Source organism: Drosophila takahashii, chromosome 3R, assembly GCF_030179915.1.
Source record: "Drosophila takahashii strain IR98-3 E-12201 chromosome 3R, DtakHiC1v2, whole genome shotgun sequence".
Lineage (NCBI taxonomy): Eukaryota > Metazoa > Arthropoda > Insecta > Diptera > Drosophilidae > Drosophila > Drosophila takahashii.
The window spans coordinates 13,070,982-13,091,724 of NC_091681.1; the positions used below are offsets into that span (position 1 = coordinate 13,070,982).

General features: G+C 39.5%; 4 protein-coding genes across 4 annotated transcripts; 1 reads left to right on the forward strand and 3 right to left on the reverse strand.

The window, feature by feature from the left end:
• Positions 1-176: 176 nt before the first annotated feature.
• Invadolysin (leishmanolysin-like peptidase, invadolysin) lies at positions 177-18,551 on the forward strand. Its single transcript, XM_017147053.3, has 9 exons — positions 177-977; positions 13,392-13,534; positions 15,025-15,055; positions 15,119-15,201; positions 15,260-15,371; positions 15,937-16,322; positions 16,384-16,797; positions 16,891-17,183; positions 17,251-18,551. Exons 1-9 carry the CDS (start codon positions 843-845, stop codon positions 17,709-17,711), a joined length of 2,058 nt encoding a protein of 685 aa, XP_017002542.2. The 5' UTR covers positions 177-842; the 3' UTR covers positions 17,712-18,551.
• On the reverse strand, positions 8,815-9,402 carry LOC108061053 (uncharacterized). Its single transcript, XM_017147055.2, has 3 exons — positions 9,268-9,402; positions 9,036-9,212; positions 8,815-8,973 (listed from the first exon to the last, which is right to left on the reverse strand). The coding sequence occupies exons 1-3, from the start codon at positions 9,358-9,360 to the stop codon at positions 8,815-8,817; spliced, it is 429 nt and encodes a 142-aa protein (XP_017002544.2). The 5' UTR covers positions 9,361-9,402.
• Positions 9,998-12,482, reverse strand: LOC108061010 (uncharacterized). The gene is made up of 4 exons (XM_017146978.3): positions 12,426-12,482; positions 10,444-10,590; positions 10,218-10,394; positions 9,998-10,156 (listed from the first exon to the last, which is right to left on the reverse strand). The coding sequence occupies exons 1-4, from the start codon at positions 12,480-12,482 to the stop codon at positions 9,998-10,000; spliced, it is 540 nt and encodes a 179-aa protein (XP_017002467.1).
• LOC108061052 (zinc finger protein weckle) lies at positions 18,550-20,642 on the reverse strand. The gene is made up of 4 exons (XM_017147054.3): positions 20,392-20,642; positions 19,188-20,336; positions 18,773-19,122; positions 18,550-18,721 (listed from the first exon to the last, which is right to left on the reverse strand). The coding sequence occupies exons 1-4, from the start codon at positions 20,569-20,571 to the stop codon at positions 18,580-18,582; spliced, it is 1,821 nt and encodes a 606-aa protein (XP_017002543.2). The 5' UTR covers positions 20,572-20,642; the 3' UTR covers positions 18,550-18,579.
• Between the last annotated feature and the right edge of the window lie 101 nt (positions 20,643-20,743).

The following is a 20,743-nucleotide window of genomic DNA, read 5'->3' on the forward strand; positions in this document are numbered from 1 at the left end:
TAAACTGTTTAAAACGTTTAAATTCAAATTTCTGTTACTGTGGTATTTAGTAGAAGTGCTTTAACATTTCTGTTAAAATAATGTTAAAATTTCGGTGTGACCTCTCACCGTTCAGGCAAAGTCGCCGCGACTCGACTGGTCACACATCGGCATATATGTTTGTATGTACACAGAAACTCGGTTCAAAACAAAATCGGGCAGCCAACGGAAACGTCGCGGACGGACGTCTTCGCCTTCGTGTTTTGTGTTTGTTGTTAGCCACCCCCGCCGGCAACTCCACGCCGCCCCTGCGTGCGAACGGGTGTTTTTACTGTTTTGCTGAATGAAAAGGATCGAATATCCCGGTTATTAAGGGCCCACTGTGCCGTGTGAATACAATGAATCCTACAGAATGCATTCGCAGCACGGACAGTTCATGAGAATTTGACATTTAAGTGCAAAACTGCAGTTGGGCTTTGGTTTTTTTGGTTTGTGGCGTGGGCTTAGATTGGCGGACACACCCACCCGAAAACAAAAACAAAAAGTAGTCCAAAGGCCCCAATAATTGCGCGTGTGTGTGTGAGTGTTTGCGTGCTTTTGTGTGTGTGCGAGTGAGAGGAAAGGGATTCGAATGGAGCCGGTTTTCGCGAGTTAATTGACAAAGCAAACAGCGAAAAAGCACACAGCAAACATAAGCAAACAACGGAAAAACTAAACAAAGTCGATTATAAAACACTGCCGACATGCTACAAAACACAGTGCAAAAATAAGAATTTTAAATCTAATCATCCTGCGGATGCGAGGGAGACCACAACAATGCTCAATACTCTATAATTAGCTCCGATATATCCACCCCAAACATCATGGCCAAAACCCCCCTGCCACCCCGTCCCCTCAAAAATATGGCCAAGTTCCTGGCAGCCCTCGGCATCTGCTTTTGGCTCTTCGTTTCGGCCACCGCTCACAACTGTCAGCATCAGCATCCAAAGGCCCATGAGGTGAGTCCAAAAAAGTTTGGCTTTTGCATTGGTTTTCTCTCTTTCTTTCCCCCCCTTTTTTTCTTCTTCTTCTTCCATTTCCAAGCCAAAACAAATAATGATAAAAGGGCTATTTCGGGAGACTGAGTTTTTCTCACCTGCACACGTGTGCGAAACAACTCCAAGGGTCTCGACCGCAACTATTTCACAAAATCGATTCCAGCTTAAATGGTCTTTCGAATTCCTGAAAGGGATTTTTGGAATGTTGCTACTTTAACCGAAGGTTTTGGAATTCTTCTTAACCCAAGGTTAAACATCTTAAAAAAAAATTTTAAGAAAAAAAAACAGATTAACTTTGATTTCTTAGAGCTGGTAGTGTTTAACTTACGGGTGGTGTTTTACACAATTCTAGGAAATCAATTTATCCCAACTTTGAAATAACTTTTCCTAAAATCTGAGCAATACGTCGAAACAACGTACCTAAGTTAATACATAAATATACACTGATAAAAAATAAATTAAGTCCAAAGAGTTCATATTTAACATAAATATTTTGTTGCTATGTTTTTCATATATTGCGGTTTTCGATAACTTTAAATGTGGCTAACATCTAATATTTTCTACCTTAATTTAAATAATTTAAAATTAAATCTGGCAATTCAATGTCTTTTAAATATTACTTGTTTTATTAAATTCAAATAAGTAAAACAAACCTTTGAATTCAAAATAGGGACATTTATTTTTACTTTTCTATTTTTCTGTAACCTTAGGTTATACAAATTAAATACATTTTTATGAGTATAGTTATGGGGTTTTCCCTTAGTATCAGCTAAAATCAACTTTGGCAATGCAGAAATATTAAGATAGAAACTTGAGAATGCCTTTTGGTAAATTACAAGCCTTGTGAGGCAATTCGTTCGGCGTAGAAACAACATGAAAATGTCGTCCGTAGGCGAATGGCAAAATCCGTTTGGAAAAACCCAACTTGAACCAAAAAGCCCCACAATTACAGAAAATTGCGATTTTCGATGCTCAAATTTCTGGCTGGTTGTGCTGCCTTCAGGCCTTCGGCGTTGTGTCCTTTGAGCTCATTAGACCGAGTTCCTAATTGGTACTGTTTTTCACAGGAAGTTTATAATTGATTGGTTCTGCCAGGGAAAAGGCCTAATTAGTGCGGCACCGAGAAGAGCACTGAAATTGCCGTTCTCATGATTCTGCCATAGAAACAGAAATTGAAACAATAAGCAGGCGGCGATGGCAACCACAGCTTATTGACTAATTCCACCGGATAATAATATGCGCATTCGAGATTCAGCATTCAGTATTCAATGTGCAATGTGGTTTCAAGTCAGTGGTAACTCATAACTGGTACCCCACCACGGTGGTTACCAAACCGCCTACATCACCTGCACCACATCCAGTGGCATAGTTAGGGTTTAATGTCAGACTCTGTCCGCCAACTTGTTGCTCTGGATTCTCCGATTCAGATTCAGATGCAGATGCAGATTCAGATCCAGTCGGGCTTTTGTTTTTTCTTAGGGGGGTTGCTTACACACTTTACTGCTTTCCAATCAACGGCATTTTAATTGGCGCGTCGCCATAAATAAAGGTCGCAGTCAATTGCGCAAAAGGGGGAAATTTACATGATTACTGTAGCCAGTGCGGTACAGTGTGTCCTGGCCAGATGGAACTTTTCGCAAACCGGAAACTGCAGTCTCGCAGTAGGATAATTCAATATTTTCTGGCAGATAACTGATAAATAAGGTTTTTGTAAAAGGAAATTAATTATTGTATCATCAATTTAGAAAGAATGATGATAATAAACAAGTTTTCAATCAAGTAGTTATATTTTTGAAGCGAGATAAATTTTAAAAACTTTTTTAACTTAAAAAAAAGTGTAAAGAATTTTTGTTAGCATTAAAAAAAACAGGTTTTTATTAAGCTTTTATTTTGAAAGCCACTACTAACAGAACTTTTGAAATGGGAAAACTTATTTATTACACAACCTTCCTAACCACGCATTAATAAATGAAGCCACCGGGAAAATGTGGAAAAACTGTGCGACCACAAGGTGTTAATTAGCGAGTAACCACTTTGGTTTCGAGCAAGTAAAAGTGAACTCGAATGGCGGGGGAAATTAATTCAGCGACTGTCTGTCGATGGCTAACGATGCTGTCGAGGTCGCCCAGCGTGTAATTATATGAATTATCTGTAACTTAAACTGTTATAAATGCAGAAAACTGTCGGCCAGATTGTGTGTCTGCTGTCTCCAAGCTATATCTCCAAACGAAATGTTCTGTTGTCTGCCCACTTAAATTTATCCTGTCAGGAACAGTGATTGTGAAGGAGGATAAAGACACATGTACACATAACTGCGGGCAGAGTCCCCTGACCGAGTGGGCGAATGAACCCAGGAATACATGCTTCCACCTCCATCCAATCAAATACCGGTCCAGTCGCAGCACTCAATTCTAATTAGACTTATATAAATCGAAAGAAAGCAGCAAAAACTGCGACAGCGAGCGCTATAATGTGTAAAAATCCCCAAATTGAATCGTTTGTCACGTTGCCAGTGTGCGTGCCAGCCTGTCAGCGATGTCGCGGACTGTACTGACCCTGTAATCCGGTAAGCGCGAACCCGGAGTGCACTTTAAACTCACAATGGAATTTTGACTGAAAGTTCCGAAAAGCTGCTTGTTTAAATTAATTTTTGCCTTTCATTTAACTGATCTGACGCTGCTGGGTTTTTCTATTCAGGATAAAAAGCTTACATTTTCTGTTTGCAGTAAAAAGTAAATTTGTATGGGTTTTAATCAAGAGGTAGATTAAAAAAAGAAAATATTCTAGCTTTATGTCGAACAATTATAATATTTTATAAATAAATGAATTCTCATTTCCCATATTCCCTTGTAGAATCTTCGTGTTTTTGAAGGCGTAATGAATTTTCTTGTTTTGCTTATGTCGACATAATATCTGCTACTCCGTTTGGCAGAGCCCCAACACGAATGCAAATGCATTTAAATTGCCAATGTGTTTTGCCAACATCTGCTTGTAAATATATTTCCATTTACATTTAAAGTGGATACCCGTCTTTCCATACTTCTACAACTTTGCCCCTAGCCGTTCCTCACGATTAAATATTTATCAACTTGACGAACACAAACTTTAAACAAACAAGTTACTGGGTAGCAAAACGCTTTGGACAGCCAACAAGAAGCCATTCACAAAACTTTGAAGCATCCTCGAAAGGAGAGTTGCAGAATAAAGGAAAAATCGAAGATGGATTTTCTGACTTTTTGTGGAAAAATAGAGGTGGACTTGCTACAGAGCTTTTCAAGGGATTGCAAGTGTAATTGGCCAATTAGAAGTCATGCAGCTTCTGGTGCAGCATAATGGAATTTTCATAAAATTGGAAATGGGATTCTTGTAAAATCGCAAGGGAGACATAAAAAAATAAGAAAGAACGCTATAGTCGAGTACTTTGACTATCAGATACCCGTTACTCAGCTAAAGGGAGTGCGAGGGAGATAGATACATGCACTCGTCAAAGCTACTGGCGCCATCTAGCGGATGTTTCATTTTTTGCTCATAACTTTTTAATGGATGGTCCGATTCTAAAATTTTCTTCTACATTTCGATAGGTTTAATAAGCACAACAAAATGGCATTTTCACTGCGACTATATAACGTTATATATTTTTTTCTTATCATAATATTGTAAAGTATTGCACCCAAATTAAAAGCTTTATAATTTCTATTTCGGCAAACGAGTTGAATGGAAAACTGTTCATAAAATAAGTTAAACCTGAACTATTCATATTCGTTTGCAAAAAGTTATAAAACTTTAGTTTTTATGTTCATGTTTCATTTTACTGCGTAACTGCATTTCTCTCATTTGTGTAAAGCAATCAAAAAGTATGTATAATTTTACCAAATTAAAAAAGTTTCAAACCCAGTGACCCCTGTTTTGCTCTTGTCCAGAAAGTGAATGACGAACTCGTTCATAACGATAGCAGTTGCACTTGCCTTCCGCCTATTTTCATTCAATTAAAGCGCCGAGAGCAGAAGCTAATATTAGTAGCCATAGCAATGGCAAATCAGCGAGCAACGTAGTAAAAATCTGGAATTTATCTCCGGACGGTGCGGATGCTGGGGAAAACACGTTTTGGGCTATCGTTAGCCAAATGGCTGATGACTGTTCATGGTGATGCCGCTTCAGGGCCAATAAACGAAACTGTTTTGAAACAAAACACCGACAGCTGACGCAGCGAGCAAACAAGTGTCTTCAGCAGGAAGAGATTCATGCCCATTTCCCAAAGTAAATTCACTTGGGCGAGGTCGTTCGTCAGGGTCCTTCTTGCATAAGCCCCTTTAAATCCCTGCATTTCGCTCCAATCTTCAACATCTGCAATTGCCAAAAGGCATTAAATTTCGCCACACCCTTCATTCTCAACTTGTGCAGTGCAACGTGCTGATTCTCCATTTCTCCATTTCAACGGGGAACGTGCCCATAATTGAATCACAAACTAATTAGGCATTGTCTTACTGATTGAAGCATGGCAAGTTTGGCGACACGTTTACATCTACATAATTTAATTCGACATCCATATATTTATGTGAAGGATGAATGAAGTGTTTGCTTTGGCATGGCTTTAACGAGATTTAGTTCCATTTTCTTGTCCGCATGTTAAATTTAAAGTATGCTTTAAACATTAAATGTCCATACATTTTTAATGTTTAAACCTTACTTTTTACGAGAAATGTGAGCTCGTCATTAATTTTACAAAATTTATTCGTTGTCTATAAATTCTTTAGAATTTCACTATAATTGTGTGGGGTATTTACCGATTTTATAAATAGTTAAGCCTATAAATTCATTATGCTCGCAATTTTCAATGTTAAGCTATTTTATGCTACATTTCATTTGATGCATTGCAGGATTATTTTCGTTTTAATAAAAAAGATTTACCGTCGGTATTTGCTGCTGCAAGGGAAATATTTATACCCGTTACTCGTAGAGTAAAAGGGTATACTAGATTCGTGCAAAAGTATGTAACAGCTAGAAGGAAGCGTTTCCGACCCCATAAAGTATGTATATTCTTGATCAGGGTCACTAGCCGAGTCGATCTAGCCATGTCCGTCTGTCCGTCTGTCTGTCTGTCTGTCTGTCTGTCTGTCCGTCTGTCCGTCTGTCCGTCTGTATGAACGCTGAGATCTCAGAAACTACAAAAGCTAGAAGGTTGAGATTTCCCACACATATTATTTGGCTTCCTACGCAGCGCAAGTTTATTTTAGCCGAGCGCTACGCCCCCTCTAACGCCCACAATCGCCCACTAACGATTTTAAAATGGGTCCTGCGCCCACATCTTTAAAGATTTCCGAAAGGTATAAATGCAATTTTGTTGTGTATATTTATACCTATCGAAATGTAGAAGACATTTTTCAAATCGGACCATTCATTAAAAAGTTATACGCAATCAAAAATTATATATCTATCTCCCTCGCACTCCCTTTAGCTGAGTTACGATTATTAGTCGGAACACCAACCCGACACAGCGTTCGCACTCCCTTTAGCTGAGTGACGGGTATTAGATAGTCGGGACAACAACCCGACTATAGCGTTCTCTCTTGTTATTTGTTGGAATTTAACACATCGATTGTTTGACATTCCCGACCCTGACAAAAGCTGCAAATGAAATATTAAAATATATAAAGCAATGCAATTTCTGCTGGAATTTTACATTTATTTTTATTACGAAAGAAACCAGCGTTTTCATGGAATTTTTAGTGCCAGTTAATGCAATTATTCAATTGGCTGGACGACTATCATCCCGAGAACTCATCCAATTTATTTGAGTTTGCGGCGTAAATTGTGCCACTTGAATAGCTGGTGATCCGGGCGGTCAGCTGGTGCTAAAGTGCCTTAGATTAGCTGCAGTTCATAATTTCAATTAAGTAACACACAGCTTTTTTGCGGTCAAACTGTGAGGTAACGAACGAATTGAGTAAAAATAATCAACAGACGGCCAACAGATGAGTCAAGCGAATGTGGAACATAAAATACAATAAAAACGAGCAAGGCAAAAGAGCCAACAAAGTGGCGCAGCATGCAAAGTAGCCATCGGCAAAACCCGGCTCAGAAAATATTACACCTAAAAAGCAATGAAAATTGGTAAACAGAAAAAGAGCGAAACTGCTCGAGAGAATCCAAGAGTGAGAGTGGTGGCCAAACGAAAGTGAAAGCCCATATACAAACGCTCAATTGAAAGCCGCGATTTCGATTGATCTGCCGAACTTGAGCGAGCGTTGAACGCAGGTGACAGTCGGCGGAAAATTACACTCAAAGAAATATGTACAAAAGAGGGTACTGTAGACCCTTCTAAAATTATCTGTGTTATTTTTAAATTTTATCAGTTGATTTACAATCTAATATTTGAGTCTTTAAAATAGGGTTCAAGGTTGATTTTGATCATTAAAATTAAGACAATATGTTATTGTTACTAACATTTAAATTTTGAGAGCTACATGAATATTTATAAACTATTTACCTTTTCCTTTTATTGTTCCAAAATTCGCAATCTTAAAATTAGGTTACTGGAAACGGGAACAAAGCTGATTATATTATTTAATATCATCACATTATGGCATTTATGGAAATTGCATTGTTGTTTCGAATCAATACCCACATGAATATTTATGACCGGTGAATATATTTGTCTATTGCTTAATTAAAATCTGATAACATGGTGTTTGATTGAATTATTTTCATACACCTAATGATTTATTAAAATAAAGTGATTAGTAATCAATACAAAAATCAAAATTTGTAAAAATCTTTATGTCTTTAATAGCTTATGATTAATATGTAAGGATGGACGCCAGATTGATATATACATATATTTTTATTAACATTTAATATCCCAAACATTCGTTTTTTATTTTGCACTTAATGGTTTTTATTTCGGCTTTTTTCAATTAGCCACCCCATGAACTGATTTTTTTTCTCTGCATATTGTTGTGCGGAAGAGAGTGTAAACGAGTGAGATGAAGACGCAGAAATGTTGTCAGTTACGGATTGGTTGGCGATTGGCAGTCAGAGTGACTGCCTCCGAGCCAGAGACAAACATAAATAATTACTCAACCACCATCGATGATCGATTCCCGCGCCCAAATTAGCATGCGCAACTGGACAAACCGCGTTGGCACTTCGTAATCCCGATCTCCACCAAAATCTCCCCTCGATTCGCCCAGAGCAAACGTGCGTGGCTTGCAGTTGGCCATTTATGACAGCTTTTTTTAAGCCGCCTCTTATTTGTTTGGCTTAAAAGTAAATACGGGAGGTAATCAGGCGGGCGCATGCGCAGCCAACTGTGGCCAAAACGAACATTTCTCTTTGCTTTTCTTTGCCGGGCTTCGCTTTTTCTTCTTTTCCTTTTTTTGTTGTTGTTGTTGAATTGTTACCATTTCTGCCTTAAACGTGAGTCGCATGGCCAAAAGCTGGACACGCTCGAATGTGGCCCACAAACCGAAAAAATTTGTTTGCCACTCAAATCTGTGTTAGTATGCAAGCAGGTTGGGCATTACGTCTTATCACCGATTGAATAACCCCATGTGCATAGCGGTATGGTTAGAAAGTGTGGTCAAAAATATTGTAAAATATAATATGACCATAAAGGGACATAAAGGGCTAAACTCCTTTTCAAAAGCTTTATACATTTATTTTCCGGCACCTTAAACATTTAATCATTAACCATTTAATCATCATAACACATTTAGTAAACCTTTATTAATTTGGAATAAATAGACAGTACAATACTCTTTCAAATTTTTTTGGTTTGCAATAAAAAGTATATCACGCGTCATTTAAAAAATAGTACAGACCCATTTAGTTTTAAAGCTTGGACTTTATTCATGTACCATGTTGTTTGCAGGCCATATTGGCCATATTCAACTGGAAATTTTGATATAACTCCATCTTCGTCAGGAGAGTAATCCAAAAGTCCCATCTCTGCGCCAGCCTATAAAAAAATCCTCAAGATTAATTTAATATAGCTTGAGTAATTTTCATGACCAGACTTACCGTGTACGGACAGGTGTGATTGACAGTCGTAAATGGCTTCATAAACGAATAAATAAGATTGGGGATGAAAAACTTCCTGCGGTTCTTGAAAAATTGGCAAACATCTACCCTCATTTCGTACAAAAACGGATGCCAACCGCCAATTTCGCGTTTAACCATTTTAAAATCGATCTCAAACTGTTGCAGAAATAAGTTGTACATGTCCTAAAGGTCTTTTTAATTTGCAAATTACCTCTGAAACGGTTTTATTTAAAATGGCATTGATGTTGAGCATGTTGCGCTTTCGATCGATTGCCTTAATGTCGCACTGCAGCATTTGTCCCATTTCTGGAGCACAAACTTCGCAATTGAGTGAATTAAACTTGTAGGCACCTTTAACCTAAAGAATAAGATTACAAAATTAAAAAAATCCTCTGTCTTTGCACTCTTACTCACATAGATGAAACTAAGGCTGATTAGCCAGAGTAGGTAAAAATAAAAAGCTTGTGTCCTCTTCATTTCATTGGATAATACTGGAATTTTTTACAGCTTTGTCGTCCATAATAGTTACGTTCCTTAATATTATTTTAATAATCATTTCTATATAATGGCATTTGGCCGATTTTATCTGTGCATCTATTTTTGTCATGGGAGTACAGTGTCTAATCACCACAGTAAAAAAATCATAAACAAAAAAATTGTGTAATTAAATTTCTAAATACAATAGTGTTTACTATAATATAATTACAAAGAATTTTTAATTTTAGTTTGCTTTTTGTACTTTTTACCCTAACATTTGTTGCATACAGAAGCCTATTAATCGGAAAAAATGTAAAACACGCCATAGATAACTTTTTTTTAGAAGATTTTATTAATGTTTAGAACTAAAAATTGAAAAAATTTTATTTCTTTTTTCAACTTAATATTTTTTATTAATAACATAGTTTTGGTACAATAGATTTCGACTATTGTCTGAGTAACAATCATTTAAAAAATAAAACCGAGCCATTTATTTTCAGGGCTGCGACTTTATTGACATACCAAGTCGTCTGAAGGCCATATTGGCCGTGATCTACTGGAAATTTGGCTAGAACTTTATCTTCGTCCGGAGTCCAATTCAAAAGTTGCATTTCTGATCCAGCCTATTAATAAATATACACAATACATTTAATGTTGCTAAGAGCTTCAAATTTCCGTACTTACCAAGTATGGACAAGTGTGATTAACATTTGTGAATGGCTTCATAAAAGAATAAATAAGATTGGAAATAAAGAATTTCCGTCGGTTCTTAAAGAACTGGCAAATATCCATTCTTATGTCGTATAAAAAGGGATGCCAGCCGCCACTTTCGCGTTTAACAATCTTGAAATGGATCTCAAACTTCAGTAGGTGTTAGTTGTCGTAAAATGTAGTTCGGTTTCCAAATTACCTGTGATATGGTTTTGTTTAAAAAGGCCTCAATATTCATCATGTTGTGCTTTCTATCGATGGCCTTGATGTGGCACTGTTTGACTTGACCCATCTCTGGAGCGCAAACTTCGCAATTAAGTGAATTAAACTTATAGGAGCCCTTGACCTTGGGAAACAACGTTATAGAAATTCTGCTCCTTTTACATTGAATAAATGGGCTCACTTGAATATTGCTAAAGTTGTTTATCCAAAATATACACAAATACAGAGCTTGTAGTCTGATCATTTTACAGTTTAATACTGGAATTTTTTGTTTCGTAATTTTTCGTAATCCATAATAGTTCAGTTCGTTAATTTTTTGGTTATTAGCAACAATTGTTAATGACATTTACCTGATTGTATCTTTCAAGTACAGTGAAGCACAGTAGGTCAAATTTTGTTTAATAATAAACTAGGAAGTGTAATGTTATTAATTTCAAATGATTGATGGACACACTTTTGTTTGGTTAATGGGACATATTTTGGATATCTATATGAAAATATTTTTGGTTCAGTCTAGAAACGGGTTAATGTATATCTAACCACCTACTTAATGTGAGTGCTGTAATTTATTAATATATTTTTAAACACCACCATTCGATTTAAAACCGGATTATTCTGAGCTTGCTTTGCTTCAGTTATACATTTTGAGCAATATCATTTTGCCCAATTATGATATTATATATCAATTAAATCAATAAAATATATTTTCGTCACTAATGATGCACCTTTATAAATAAACACAAAGTTGCTGTTAAAGTTGGCCATTAAAAAAACATCTTGTCCATTTATGTATGCTGTCATTCAACTGTTAACGGTTCGCATCACAATGCATTTGGGTTGCATTAATGCCGCACAGATATTAAACTCCGCTATAAGACCGCTTCCCCCTCCATTTGATTCCACTCCCCCCTAATGACAGCCAACTCATCGAGCTGCCCGTCTAAATGGTTTTGTGCGTCATCATCTTTCACCTGCCAAACGATTCGCAGATGATTTGTTATTTGTGCGGTTTTTCAAATACTTTTTCAATGCACTCGACCGCAGCAACTTAGGGTTTTTGGGGGGATAATGCTCCACAGCTGGGCACGATCAATGTGAAGATCGTACATTATGTTGGTTAATTTTTTTTCGAGGGTCGTTGTCACGATTATGGCCAGCTTTGGAGATATATCTCTTTGATGGTTTATGGTTACTTTACTTATCTCGACAGCGCATGACTGTAGCAGGGCGTTACCAGGGAGGGGTTAAGATCGGAGATTATAGAGCACATTATCCAAGCACGTGATTACAAGCCTAATGACTGATGACTGACATTACCACAAATAGAAAGCCATATTAATCGCATTAAACTGCATAAAGTAATTTTGTAATTCTTAAAATTCGAATAACCTTTTTTCTAATTTATTGCTGAAAAAATAAAATAGTTATTTATATATTATTTATTTAGAATATATAAGATAAATATATGTTCATGCTATTTATAAACCTATTTACAAATCAAGAACTTAAAAGTTACTAAAAATAGCCACAGGAGTACCTGATATTAATAGTTAGATTGTAAACTCTTTAAGAGATTTCTGTAACACCCTTAATTATTGTTATTTTAGTTAAGTTCCTAAAATTTAAAATACAAACCAAACGATTTAATTGTTTTATTAATAAACAATGATGTTTGAAAAATTCAAGAAACAATGACAGGCAGATATTGTCACGTTGGCTGCTGATCTGCAGTCTTGAAAGCCTCGATGACTTTGATGGGTGCGGGGTAAATCCCGAGATCAAGTCGAACCCCACGACACTTCAGCGGAACCACACCACTGTTGTTTGCTCAGCTCATTTCAATGCCAAACTCTTTTGTCTGATCGCGATTGCCACAACTATTGTTGTTCTTGGATAAGTAGGAATGTTTTTTCTACGGGTTCGTGCAGGTGTCTAACTTTGCCATTTAGCGGCACTTACAATCCACACTTGGGCAGTGAGAACACCCAGCAAATCACTTCCCACGATGAGGGCCATATTATTGGTGCTCCATTAATTAAGGCAGCTAAGCTGTCTGCCAATTCATTTCTTGTGTGCAAATTAGCTTTTATTATAATTTCAATTGCCTGTGTTGATGATGTTGTTGCCTTTCACTCCGTCTGGCTTTTCATTCAAATATGCATGATATACACTCTTTGATGGCAGGAAAGATGCTTTCGTTTTCAGGCCCTGTTTTTCCCCTCGGGGACAGCAAGAACCTTTTAAGACCGCTTTCCGGACCGACAGACAGACTGAGAAAGAGACAGACTTTAATGTACACATTTTTGATGAGCATATTTTTAGCAGCACTCAAGCGCATCTCCGAGATGTCGGCGACAATTTATGCTGATGAGTGTCAAGTGCTTTGTCTGTCTGTCAGCGGATTAGCTGCGGATAAAGGCCTCTCCGCCATGCATATTCAACGAAGACATCTAATTTATTCCTAATAATTGGCACAGATTGCACAATGCGATCGCAGAGCACAATAGTAATAATAATAACAATGGCATTGCCGAAACAACGGGCTAAATAAAAACCCAAACCCAAATCCCAACCAAAATCAAAACCCAAAACAAAATTACCAGCCCCACAAATCATTGACATTTCGATGTGCCAATCGTTCGACATTTTGGCGGGCAATTTAAAATTAATTTCCCTGCAATTTGCGCAGACCAATTACCGCCGCGGAGCTGCCTTTTTGTGTGGCCTTTGTCTGACTACATGTCGTCATTTAATAGTTAACAACGAAATTTCGCTTTCGTTTAAGCTCCGCTGAGTGATTTCATGATTTCTTCTCGTCTTCGTCTTGATCACCGCTCTCCGCTCTCCCTTTCTATACCGTCGCACCGGCACTATCTAGCGATACTATCCACCGGTCTCATCATCCATCCATCTTTCGTTTTATAGGTCGTCCATGGCGTGCGCATCCAACTGGCTGATAGCGAAGATGACTCCGCCGGAGAGCCATCCAGGCATAGCGTGCGCCGGCGCAGCGTTGCCGCCGAGCAGCCGCTGCGAATTCTGCTCGTCTACGACGACTCCGTCTACAGGTGAGTACCGGCTACACTCTGAAAAATTATTACCCAAAAGTACAGTATTTTTAAACTAATGTTTGGCTAAAGATTTGCTTAAAAATACATTTTTCTTTATGCTTTCAAGTAGTTTTACACAGTATAAATATAAATCTTAGCAATTTATTTTAGACCTTAAAATATTTTTTCTTTATAAAAACAAAAGTTTTGTCCTGACAATTTTAATAGTTAAAATTCAAATTATAAAAAAATCCGCATTTATAATAGAAGTATTTTGTCCAGATTTATTTGATCCGTTTTGAAAAATTTTGAAAATTTTAAACAAAATTTAGCCTACCAAAAATTCGTTTAATACAAAATAATGATTTTATTATGTTTTGGGTGTCTTTAGGTAGTGTGAATACTGACCCAAATAATAGTTCTTCTGTGAATTTTGCAAAAAATAACCTTTTAATACAAATCTTTAAAAATATCATAGTGCTTAATATACGCATCACATTTGTTCTGCTTCCACAAAAAGTAGTTTTTTCAAGTGTAAATCTGTGCTCCAGCTCTGAAAATTGGCTTTAATTGCACTTTAATGGCAGCCAGCCAAGCAGACAAAAAACAGTTTACAATTTGACTTGGCCGAATGTCAAGTTAACATAAAGCCGCGCTAAAAAAGCGAGTAAATAACTCACTCTCCCGACCGTTTTGCTTTGGCCATGCACCGTTACGACCGCTCCGGGTTGGGTAACAATATACTTCGGGCCCGAATCGGTTGGCCATGTGTGCGCAATTTGTCCAAATCAACGCAGTGGGCCGAGGTGCCTCCTAAGGTTGGCCATCGATTGCTCCATCCACATGGTCACTAGCCACTAGCCGCTAGCCACTGATCACTGTAACTGGCCAGATTGGCCGACAGTTAGCCCGGTTCGATCCGAGCCATCGATTGGCGAGTATTGGCAGCGGACAAGGTCAACAGGAAAGCGGAGAGTTGACTTGACTTGGCTTTAATTTTGGGTTCAGTTTCGGTTTCGATTCGTTGAATAATTTAGTCGTGAATAAGTGACTCAAACAGGTGCTAACAGGTACACAATTACCCGGTATGAGTATCGGACAGTTGACAGTAAATATCTGACGACCTTCGCGTAAAAGTGCTTTCGTTCAGAGATTTTCAAGCACTTAATAATACGCTTTTAACGACAGGTCTATATCACTTTCATTTGATTGTGAGAAATATTTATTTATTTTTTTTACTAAATGTACAGCCGACAAAAATCGTTCTGTAAGAAACCAAATATTCCAGAATTTACCTTGACTAATAAACAATAATGACGACGCCAAGTACATTCTTTAATATGGTTGTCAGGGATTTTGTTATCCCCCAAACGAAATTGGCCTCTCGGATTTCAAAGAATCCCTACATCTGAATAGAAATGACACCCACGCCTTCCAACCATCCTTTTTCCAAGAAAATCTAATAAACAGAACTATTTTCTTGTTGTTTCATGCTCACCACCTGCCAGGCTGGAGGAAGAGAAATTTAATTTGATAAATGTGAGTTGACATTTCTGGTTTTCGTGGCTTCTTGACTAAAGACTTTGCTTTAACCCCTTCCAGGACACCGTGCTCCCGGAAGCCGTGCAGTTCTGGGAACAGGCGCTGATGGTGCGAGAGACCAAGGGTGTCATTCGGCTCAATAGGTATGTTTCTCCCACAGAAAACCGCAAGCCGTCTAAAATATTCATTATAAAATTCCAGAAAGTGCGACAGTACCCAGGTCTACGTAAAGAACGGCCACACCCACTGCATTGACCACTGTAAGGCGACGACCATGTGCGGCGAAGTCCAGGTTCCCGACGCGCACTTGGATGTAAGTTAACTCTCTTCAGTTTTCCCTGAACTTTGGTAAAGTTCAGCTCTATCAAAATTCTAGTTCACACTTTTAACCACACCTTATTTACTTTGAAACGCCTAATTTCAAAGAAAGACCTTGAGTAAACCAAATGCAGCCCAACAAAATGTTTTTAAAATTCAAAACTGGTTTAGGCAACACATGCATTGCAATTTCAGCTTTAATCATGGGTCACTTAAAAAGTTGAAACACCTTTTCCCCAAGTAAATGTTTTTTGTTAAATTGTTAATTATAAAAAAATATGGCTTTTTATAATAAGCATTTGTTTTGGCTAATAAAAGTTGAATAATGTACCAATTCTTTTCTATGGAAAAAGCATCGCTAAAAAAATACCTAATCAATATATTTCTGAAAATCGTATTTATTTTGTAATCATATTTTTTAATCAGCATTTTTTCTCAAACAAAAGTTAAATAACTTTGAAAAAAAATTATACAGAATTAAATGCCTTGGCAATAACAAATACCTACTTAATCTTCAAATTTTAGATAAATATTATAATATTTTTTTTTACCTATTCAAGGTCTGTCGCGTGTGCAATGCTACTGGTCAGAACTGTCGAATCGATAGTAATACGCAGCCCGGAGAAGGTATTGAGAATGCGGACTTTGTCTTTTACGTGTCGGCCAGACAAACGCAGCGTTGCTTCAAGGGTCTGACGGTGGCCTATGCGGCCCATTGTCAGCAGGAAGCGGCTCTGGACCGTCCAATTGCCGGCCATGCCAATCTCTGTCCGGACAGTATTAGCACCAAGCCACAGGAACTGCAGACGCTGATCTCCACCGTTAAGCACGAGATCCTGCATGCACTGGGCTTCTCCGTTAGCCTGTACGCTTTCTTCAGGGACGATGAAGGAAAACCTCGGACGCCCCGAAAATCGGACACTGGCAAACCGTACCTGAATGAAAAGTAAGTTAGATCGAAATTAGGTTACTAAATCCGTATTTAATCCACATAAATCCCCTCACAGACTGCAGATCCATCAATGGAGCAACGAGACCATACGCAAGGTGGTGCGAGAGAACTGGTCTGTGCGTGGTGGCCATGTCAATAAGGTAGTGGACATGATGGTCACACCGCGCGTGATTGCCGAGGTGCGTGCCCATTTCAACTGCAATAAACTGGAGGGCGCCGAGCTGGAGGATCAGGGCGGCGAAGGTACCGCTTTGACCCACTGGGAAAAGCGCATTCTCGAGAATGAGGCCATGACTGGCACGCACACACAGTCGCCGGTCTTCTCGCGCATCACCCTCGCTCTGATGGAGGACTCCGGCTGGTATCGGGCCAACTACTCGATGGCAACGCCCCTCACATGGGGAAGGGGGCTGGGATGTGCGTTTGCCATGCGCAGCTGCAAGGACTGGATACAGTATAACCATGCCAGGTGAGAGGAAGGTTGGAAAAAATTAAGTGATCTTATACTTATTGTAAATATACTTCGATTTTAATTTATTCCTTTTATTTCTTTAACAAAAAGGGGCCGCTCCATACATCCCTTCTGCTCGAAGGTAAAGCAGGATCCTCTGCAAACCGAGTGCACCGACGATCGCAACTCAGTGGCCCTGTGCAATCTTATCCGCCATGAGTTCGAGCTGCCCAAGGGCTATCAGAACTTCGACAGCCTGAATCACGTGAAGGATGGAGAAGAGGGTTTCTACGGCGGATCGGTCTCGCTGGCCGACCACTGTCCCTATATTCAGGAGTTCACCTGGCGCAGCAAGAATGTGATTGTGCGAGGATCCCATTGCCGCTTCACGGAGAATAATCCCAGTATGTTAAATTCACATCCTTGAAAATATTATTATTTTAACTCCCATCATTTAATATTAACTTACAGAACCTGAGAAGAACTTCGCGTTGGAGAGCTACGGCGAGGGAGCCAAGTGCTTCGACCACAGCGAGTCCATGTGGGAGGAGAGATCCTGTCACCAGACGCGCGAGTGGCAGCACTGGGGCAGTGGCTGCTACAAGTACGACTGCTTCGATGGAAGGCTGCACATCCTGGTGGGCAACTACAGCTACAAGTGCTCCTTTCCCGGCCAGAAGCTTTCCATTCGAATTGCGGCCAATGGATGGCTGCACAAGGGGGCGATCATGTGCCCGCCCTGCCACGAGCTGTGCGGCGCACAGTTTGCTGCCCAGGGGAAGCAATGTCGCCCGGGCGAGGAGCCCGATCCGCTCAACAAATACCCGCGCGACAACCTCGCCTGTGGAGCGGGCAGCAAGACATCATCACGTTCCGTGGCCATAATCACCGCTGCTCTCCTGCTTTTCGGCCTGCGCTGGGGATTCAGTTAGGCTGATTGTATTGCAGGGTGCAGTTTTACTTGCTCTATATGTATTTAGTGAAATTTGTACATTTTAGCTGTATGGTATAAGCTCAACTTGTCTAAACGTAGGTCGATTGTAAGTGTAATATTCCCAACATCTGAGTGGGTCGGTTTTATTAGCAAACACATTTAGCTGCGATCGTAATCTTTGGACAATTTCAACCAATTCGCACAACCTTTTTTTGACTATTTAAATTAGTTTCCATTTTTCTCTAAATGTTTTAAATAATGCTCAAATAATTAATAGTTAAACTACGCAATATTGTCCTTGGATTACTTTTTGCTGTCTTTATTTTGTTATTTTTTGCGCAACCATTTAAAGTGACCCCTCCTACCAAACATATAGCTAATAATCGTAATTGTATTTTGTCCATCCCCAAATGTGATCTTTATTAAGTTGTCCTCGGTTTTTTTCTAGCTTTTTTAAATTTTGCCTCATATAAAGCCAATCACTTGAAAGTTGAGCATCCAAAGACAGTTCTATGTTTCTTGAATACTGATCTGAACATTCCAAAGCCAATTGCGAAAAATATTTAATATTTGGTACGGTGGCATTTGGCAGTTCCAGTTGCTCGTTGTTAAATTCTTTGTTATTTATTATGAATATGGTTTTCGAAATTTGTTGATTGCCTTGTGATTTATGTATTCGATTAGTTTTGTCTAAGTTCAATGTGTTTTTCTATTTCTGCTGCCTATGAAGCATTTAAGATTTGTAAACTCAGCCCTCGAATTATAACCTAGCTCCTAAGAACCTAAACTTCAATTGTGAATAAACCAAGAGACCCTTGTAATCGCAAGTTTTAAACTAGTTTTAAAAATAGTGTTTATTTCAATACTTAGGAGTACTCAATCTCCTCGACAAGTTCGTAGAGGATGGCACCATCAGTGTCCTTTGTGGGAGAATCAGGACTAGGCTCAACTTTTGGCCTGCTTCCCTTCGTTTTGCTGGGCTTTGCCGGTGTTTTTATGAGCTTTGACCTAAAAAATAATTAATAAGTACATGAAATATATTCGAGTGCTGTTACATACGCCTTGGTAAGTTCGTCCAACAAAGGAAGTAGCGTGGAACGCGACACACCGCGTGCTTCCTCCTCGGCCAACTCCTTGGCATGCGCCTGCCGCTTGTGCGATCGACAATTGGAGCCGTTGGAGAAGTCCCTGCCGCAAAAGTTGCACTTGTACGGCCGGATGCCAGTGTGCAGGATGAGATGCGCCTTTAGTGTCTTGCTCCGTTTGAACGCCGATCCGCAGACATCACATTTGTACTGGCGTTCGTCTGAGTGGACCAATTTGTGCTTGTTAAGGGTGCGTCGGGTTTTGAGCTTCAAGCCGCATATGGCACACTCGTAGATTTGGGCACTGTGTGTATCGGAATGGATCTGAAAGAGTCGTAGTGCATTTAATTACCTTCCACTTTTGGATATTTATATTTACTAGTTGTTACCTTTAATCTAGCCTTGTTTTTGAAGCGTCGCTTGCACACGGGACACTCGAAGGGGCATTCTTCGGTGTGCACCAGCTTGTGATCCTTCAGTCCGGTGATGTAATTGAAGCTCTTGCCGCAGAGGTCGCAGACATAGGGCTTGATCTGCTGGTGGACCCCTTCTATGTGTCGCTTGAGTGTTCCCGGGGTGGTGAAACGTTTCTCGCAGTGCGGACAGGAGTTATCGCTCTTCACTTTGGCGGGTAAATGCGTTCGGTAGTGGGAGGTTAGCTGGGCGGCTGTGGGAAAGCATAGACCGCACTGGTTGCATAACAATTTTGGCAGATCTTTGGCCACAGTGTTGTGAACTTCCTCCATGTGTCGCTGATAGGCCTTGGGCTTCTTGTACGGCTTATTGCAAATGCTGCACTTGTAAATGGCTGGCTCATCTGGAATTTCATCTTCGTCTTCTTCTATGAGATGCTCAGATGAGAGAGCATCGTCTTCGGACTCTGAATTTTCCTCGGCAGCTTTAGTTTTTGAAGGTTCTTTTTGAGGGCCTTGGGATATTATTTCAAACGTTTCAATGCGGAAATCTTGAACGTGGCTGTCTTCTATTATTTGGGACTCTTCGATGTAGTCTTCCTCGGGGATGTCTTCCACTTCAACTAGGCATTCGGAGGTGTCCTGGTGTTCCACCACCTCCTCCTCCACAGTTTCCACCTCTTCCTCCGCCAGGTGTTCACCCTCGTCCTCTAGGATTTCCGTTTCCATTCCATCGACTTGCAGATCTTCTCCAGGGATATGTAGCTCTTCGACAAATTCTTCTTTTTGCTGTGGTTGCTGTTCCTCCACTAAAGTGGGTATGATTAAATCTTGCTCTTCTATATCAGCGGTTCTTAGTTGGACCTCATCAATGAATTCCTCTTCTTTTGGCTGAGGTTGAACCACTGCTGGGCACATCATGTGCTTCCATTCATCGCTGGCCAAGCCGCAGTCCGCTCGCAATTCCTCATAGTTTAAGATCATATCCATTTCCGGGTTTAAGGTCTGCAATCTGTTGAATAGGGTCTGCACTTTGCGAACTCTTTCCGAAAACTCAATGAGGCAATCCATTAAAGTAAAGCACTCCGAACACAGATAATTACTCAGCTCATCTTCCTTTTTGATCTGAAAGGTGTTATATTAGTGTTTTATGTAGTTATATTAAATAGTTAATAGTTACATCCACCCAGAAGTATTTGCCAACGGTCATCGCCAGCATGCTGGTCCACGAGTTTGGTTGCTCCTCCCGTGAGAACACGCTCCGGTTTCCTGGATGATCCTGGGCACAAAGTCGACACCATTGATGCCAATTTGTTGGATCTGCTTTGACGGCTTCTGTTGAAGCGAGCATCCTCGACATGTTAAAAAATCATTTAAATCGCTCTTGTTTTGTTTTGATTAACAGCTCTGTCTTTGTCGAGATACCAGGGCTGGCGGTAGCAAAAACAACCAGGGCTGCGGATGGTTTCTGGTTCCAGTTCACGAACCAGTGGTTCCGTAACGGAATTTGTCTTTATTTCCTAGATCGATTT

Bases quoted from the DNA above. Each gene is read 5' to 3' on its own strand.
- Invadolysin (XM_017147053.3), top strand. From the start codon at position 843: ATGGCCAAAACCCCCCTGCCACCCCGTCCCCTCAAAAATATGGCCAAG. The intron at 15,056-15,118 runs GTGAGTTGACAT...AACCCCTTCCAG, and splicing joins AGAAATTTAATTTGATAAAT to GACACCGTGCTCCCGGAAGC. The intron at 16,323-16,383 runs GTAAGTTAGATC...ATCCCCTCACAG, and splicing joins AAACCGTACCTGAATGAAAA to ACTGCAGATCCATCAATGGA.
- LOC108061053 (XM_017147055.2), bottom strand. From the start codon at position 9,360: ATGGGACAAATGCTGCAGTGCGACATTAAGGCAATCGATCGAAAGCGC. The intron at 9,213-9,267 runs GTAATTTGCAAA...TTTCTGCAACAG, and splicing joins TAAATAAAACCGTTTCAGAG to TTTGAGATCGATTTTAAAAT. The intron at 8,974-9,035 runs GTAAGTCTGGTC...ATTTTTTTATAG, and splicing joins ATCACACCTGTCCGTACACG to GCTGGCGCAGAGATGGGACT.
- LOC108061010 (XM_017146978.3), bottom strand. From the start codon at position 12,482: ATGGCCCTCATCGTGGGAAGTGATTTGCTGGGTGTTCTCACTGCCCAA. The intron at 10,591-12,425 runs GTAAGTGCCGCT...TTGTTTCCCAAG, and splicing joins TCACTGCCCAAGTGTGGATT to GTCAAGGGCTCCTATAAGTT. The intron at 10,157-10,217 runs GTAAGTACGGAA...ATTTATTAATAG, and splicing joins ATCACACTTGTCCATACTTG to GCTGGATCAGAAATGCAACT.
- LOC108061052 (XM_017147054.3), bottom strand. From the start codon at position 20,571: ATGTCGAGGATGCTCGCTTCAACAGAAGCCGTCAAAGCAGATCCAACA. The intron at 20,337-20,391 runs GTAACTATTAAC...AACACCTTTCAG, and splicing joins GCAAATACTTCTGGGTGGAT to ATCAAAAAGGAAGATGAGCT. The intron at 19,123-19,187 runs GTAACAACTAGT...CGACTCTTTCAG, and splicing joins AAAACAAGGCTAGATTAAAG to ATCCATTCCGATACACACAG.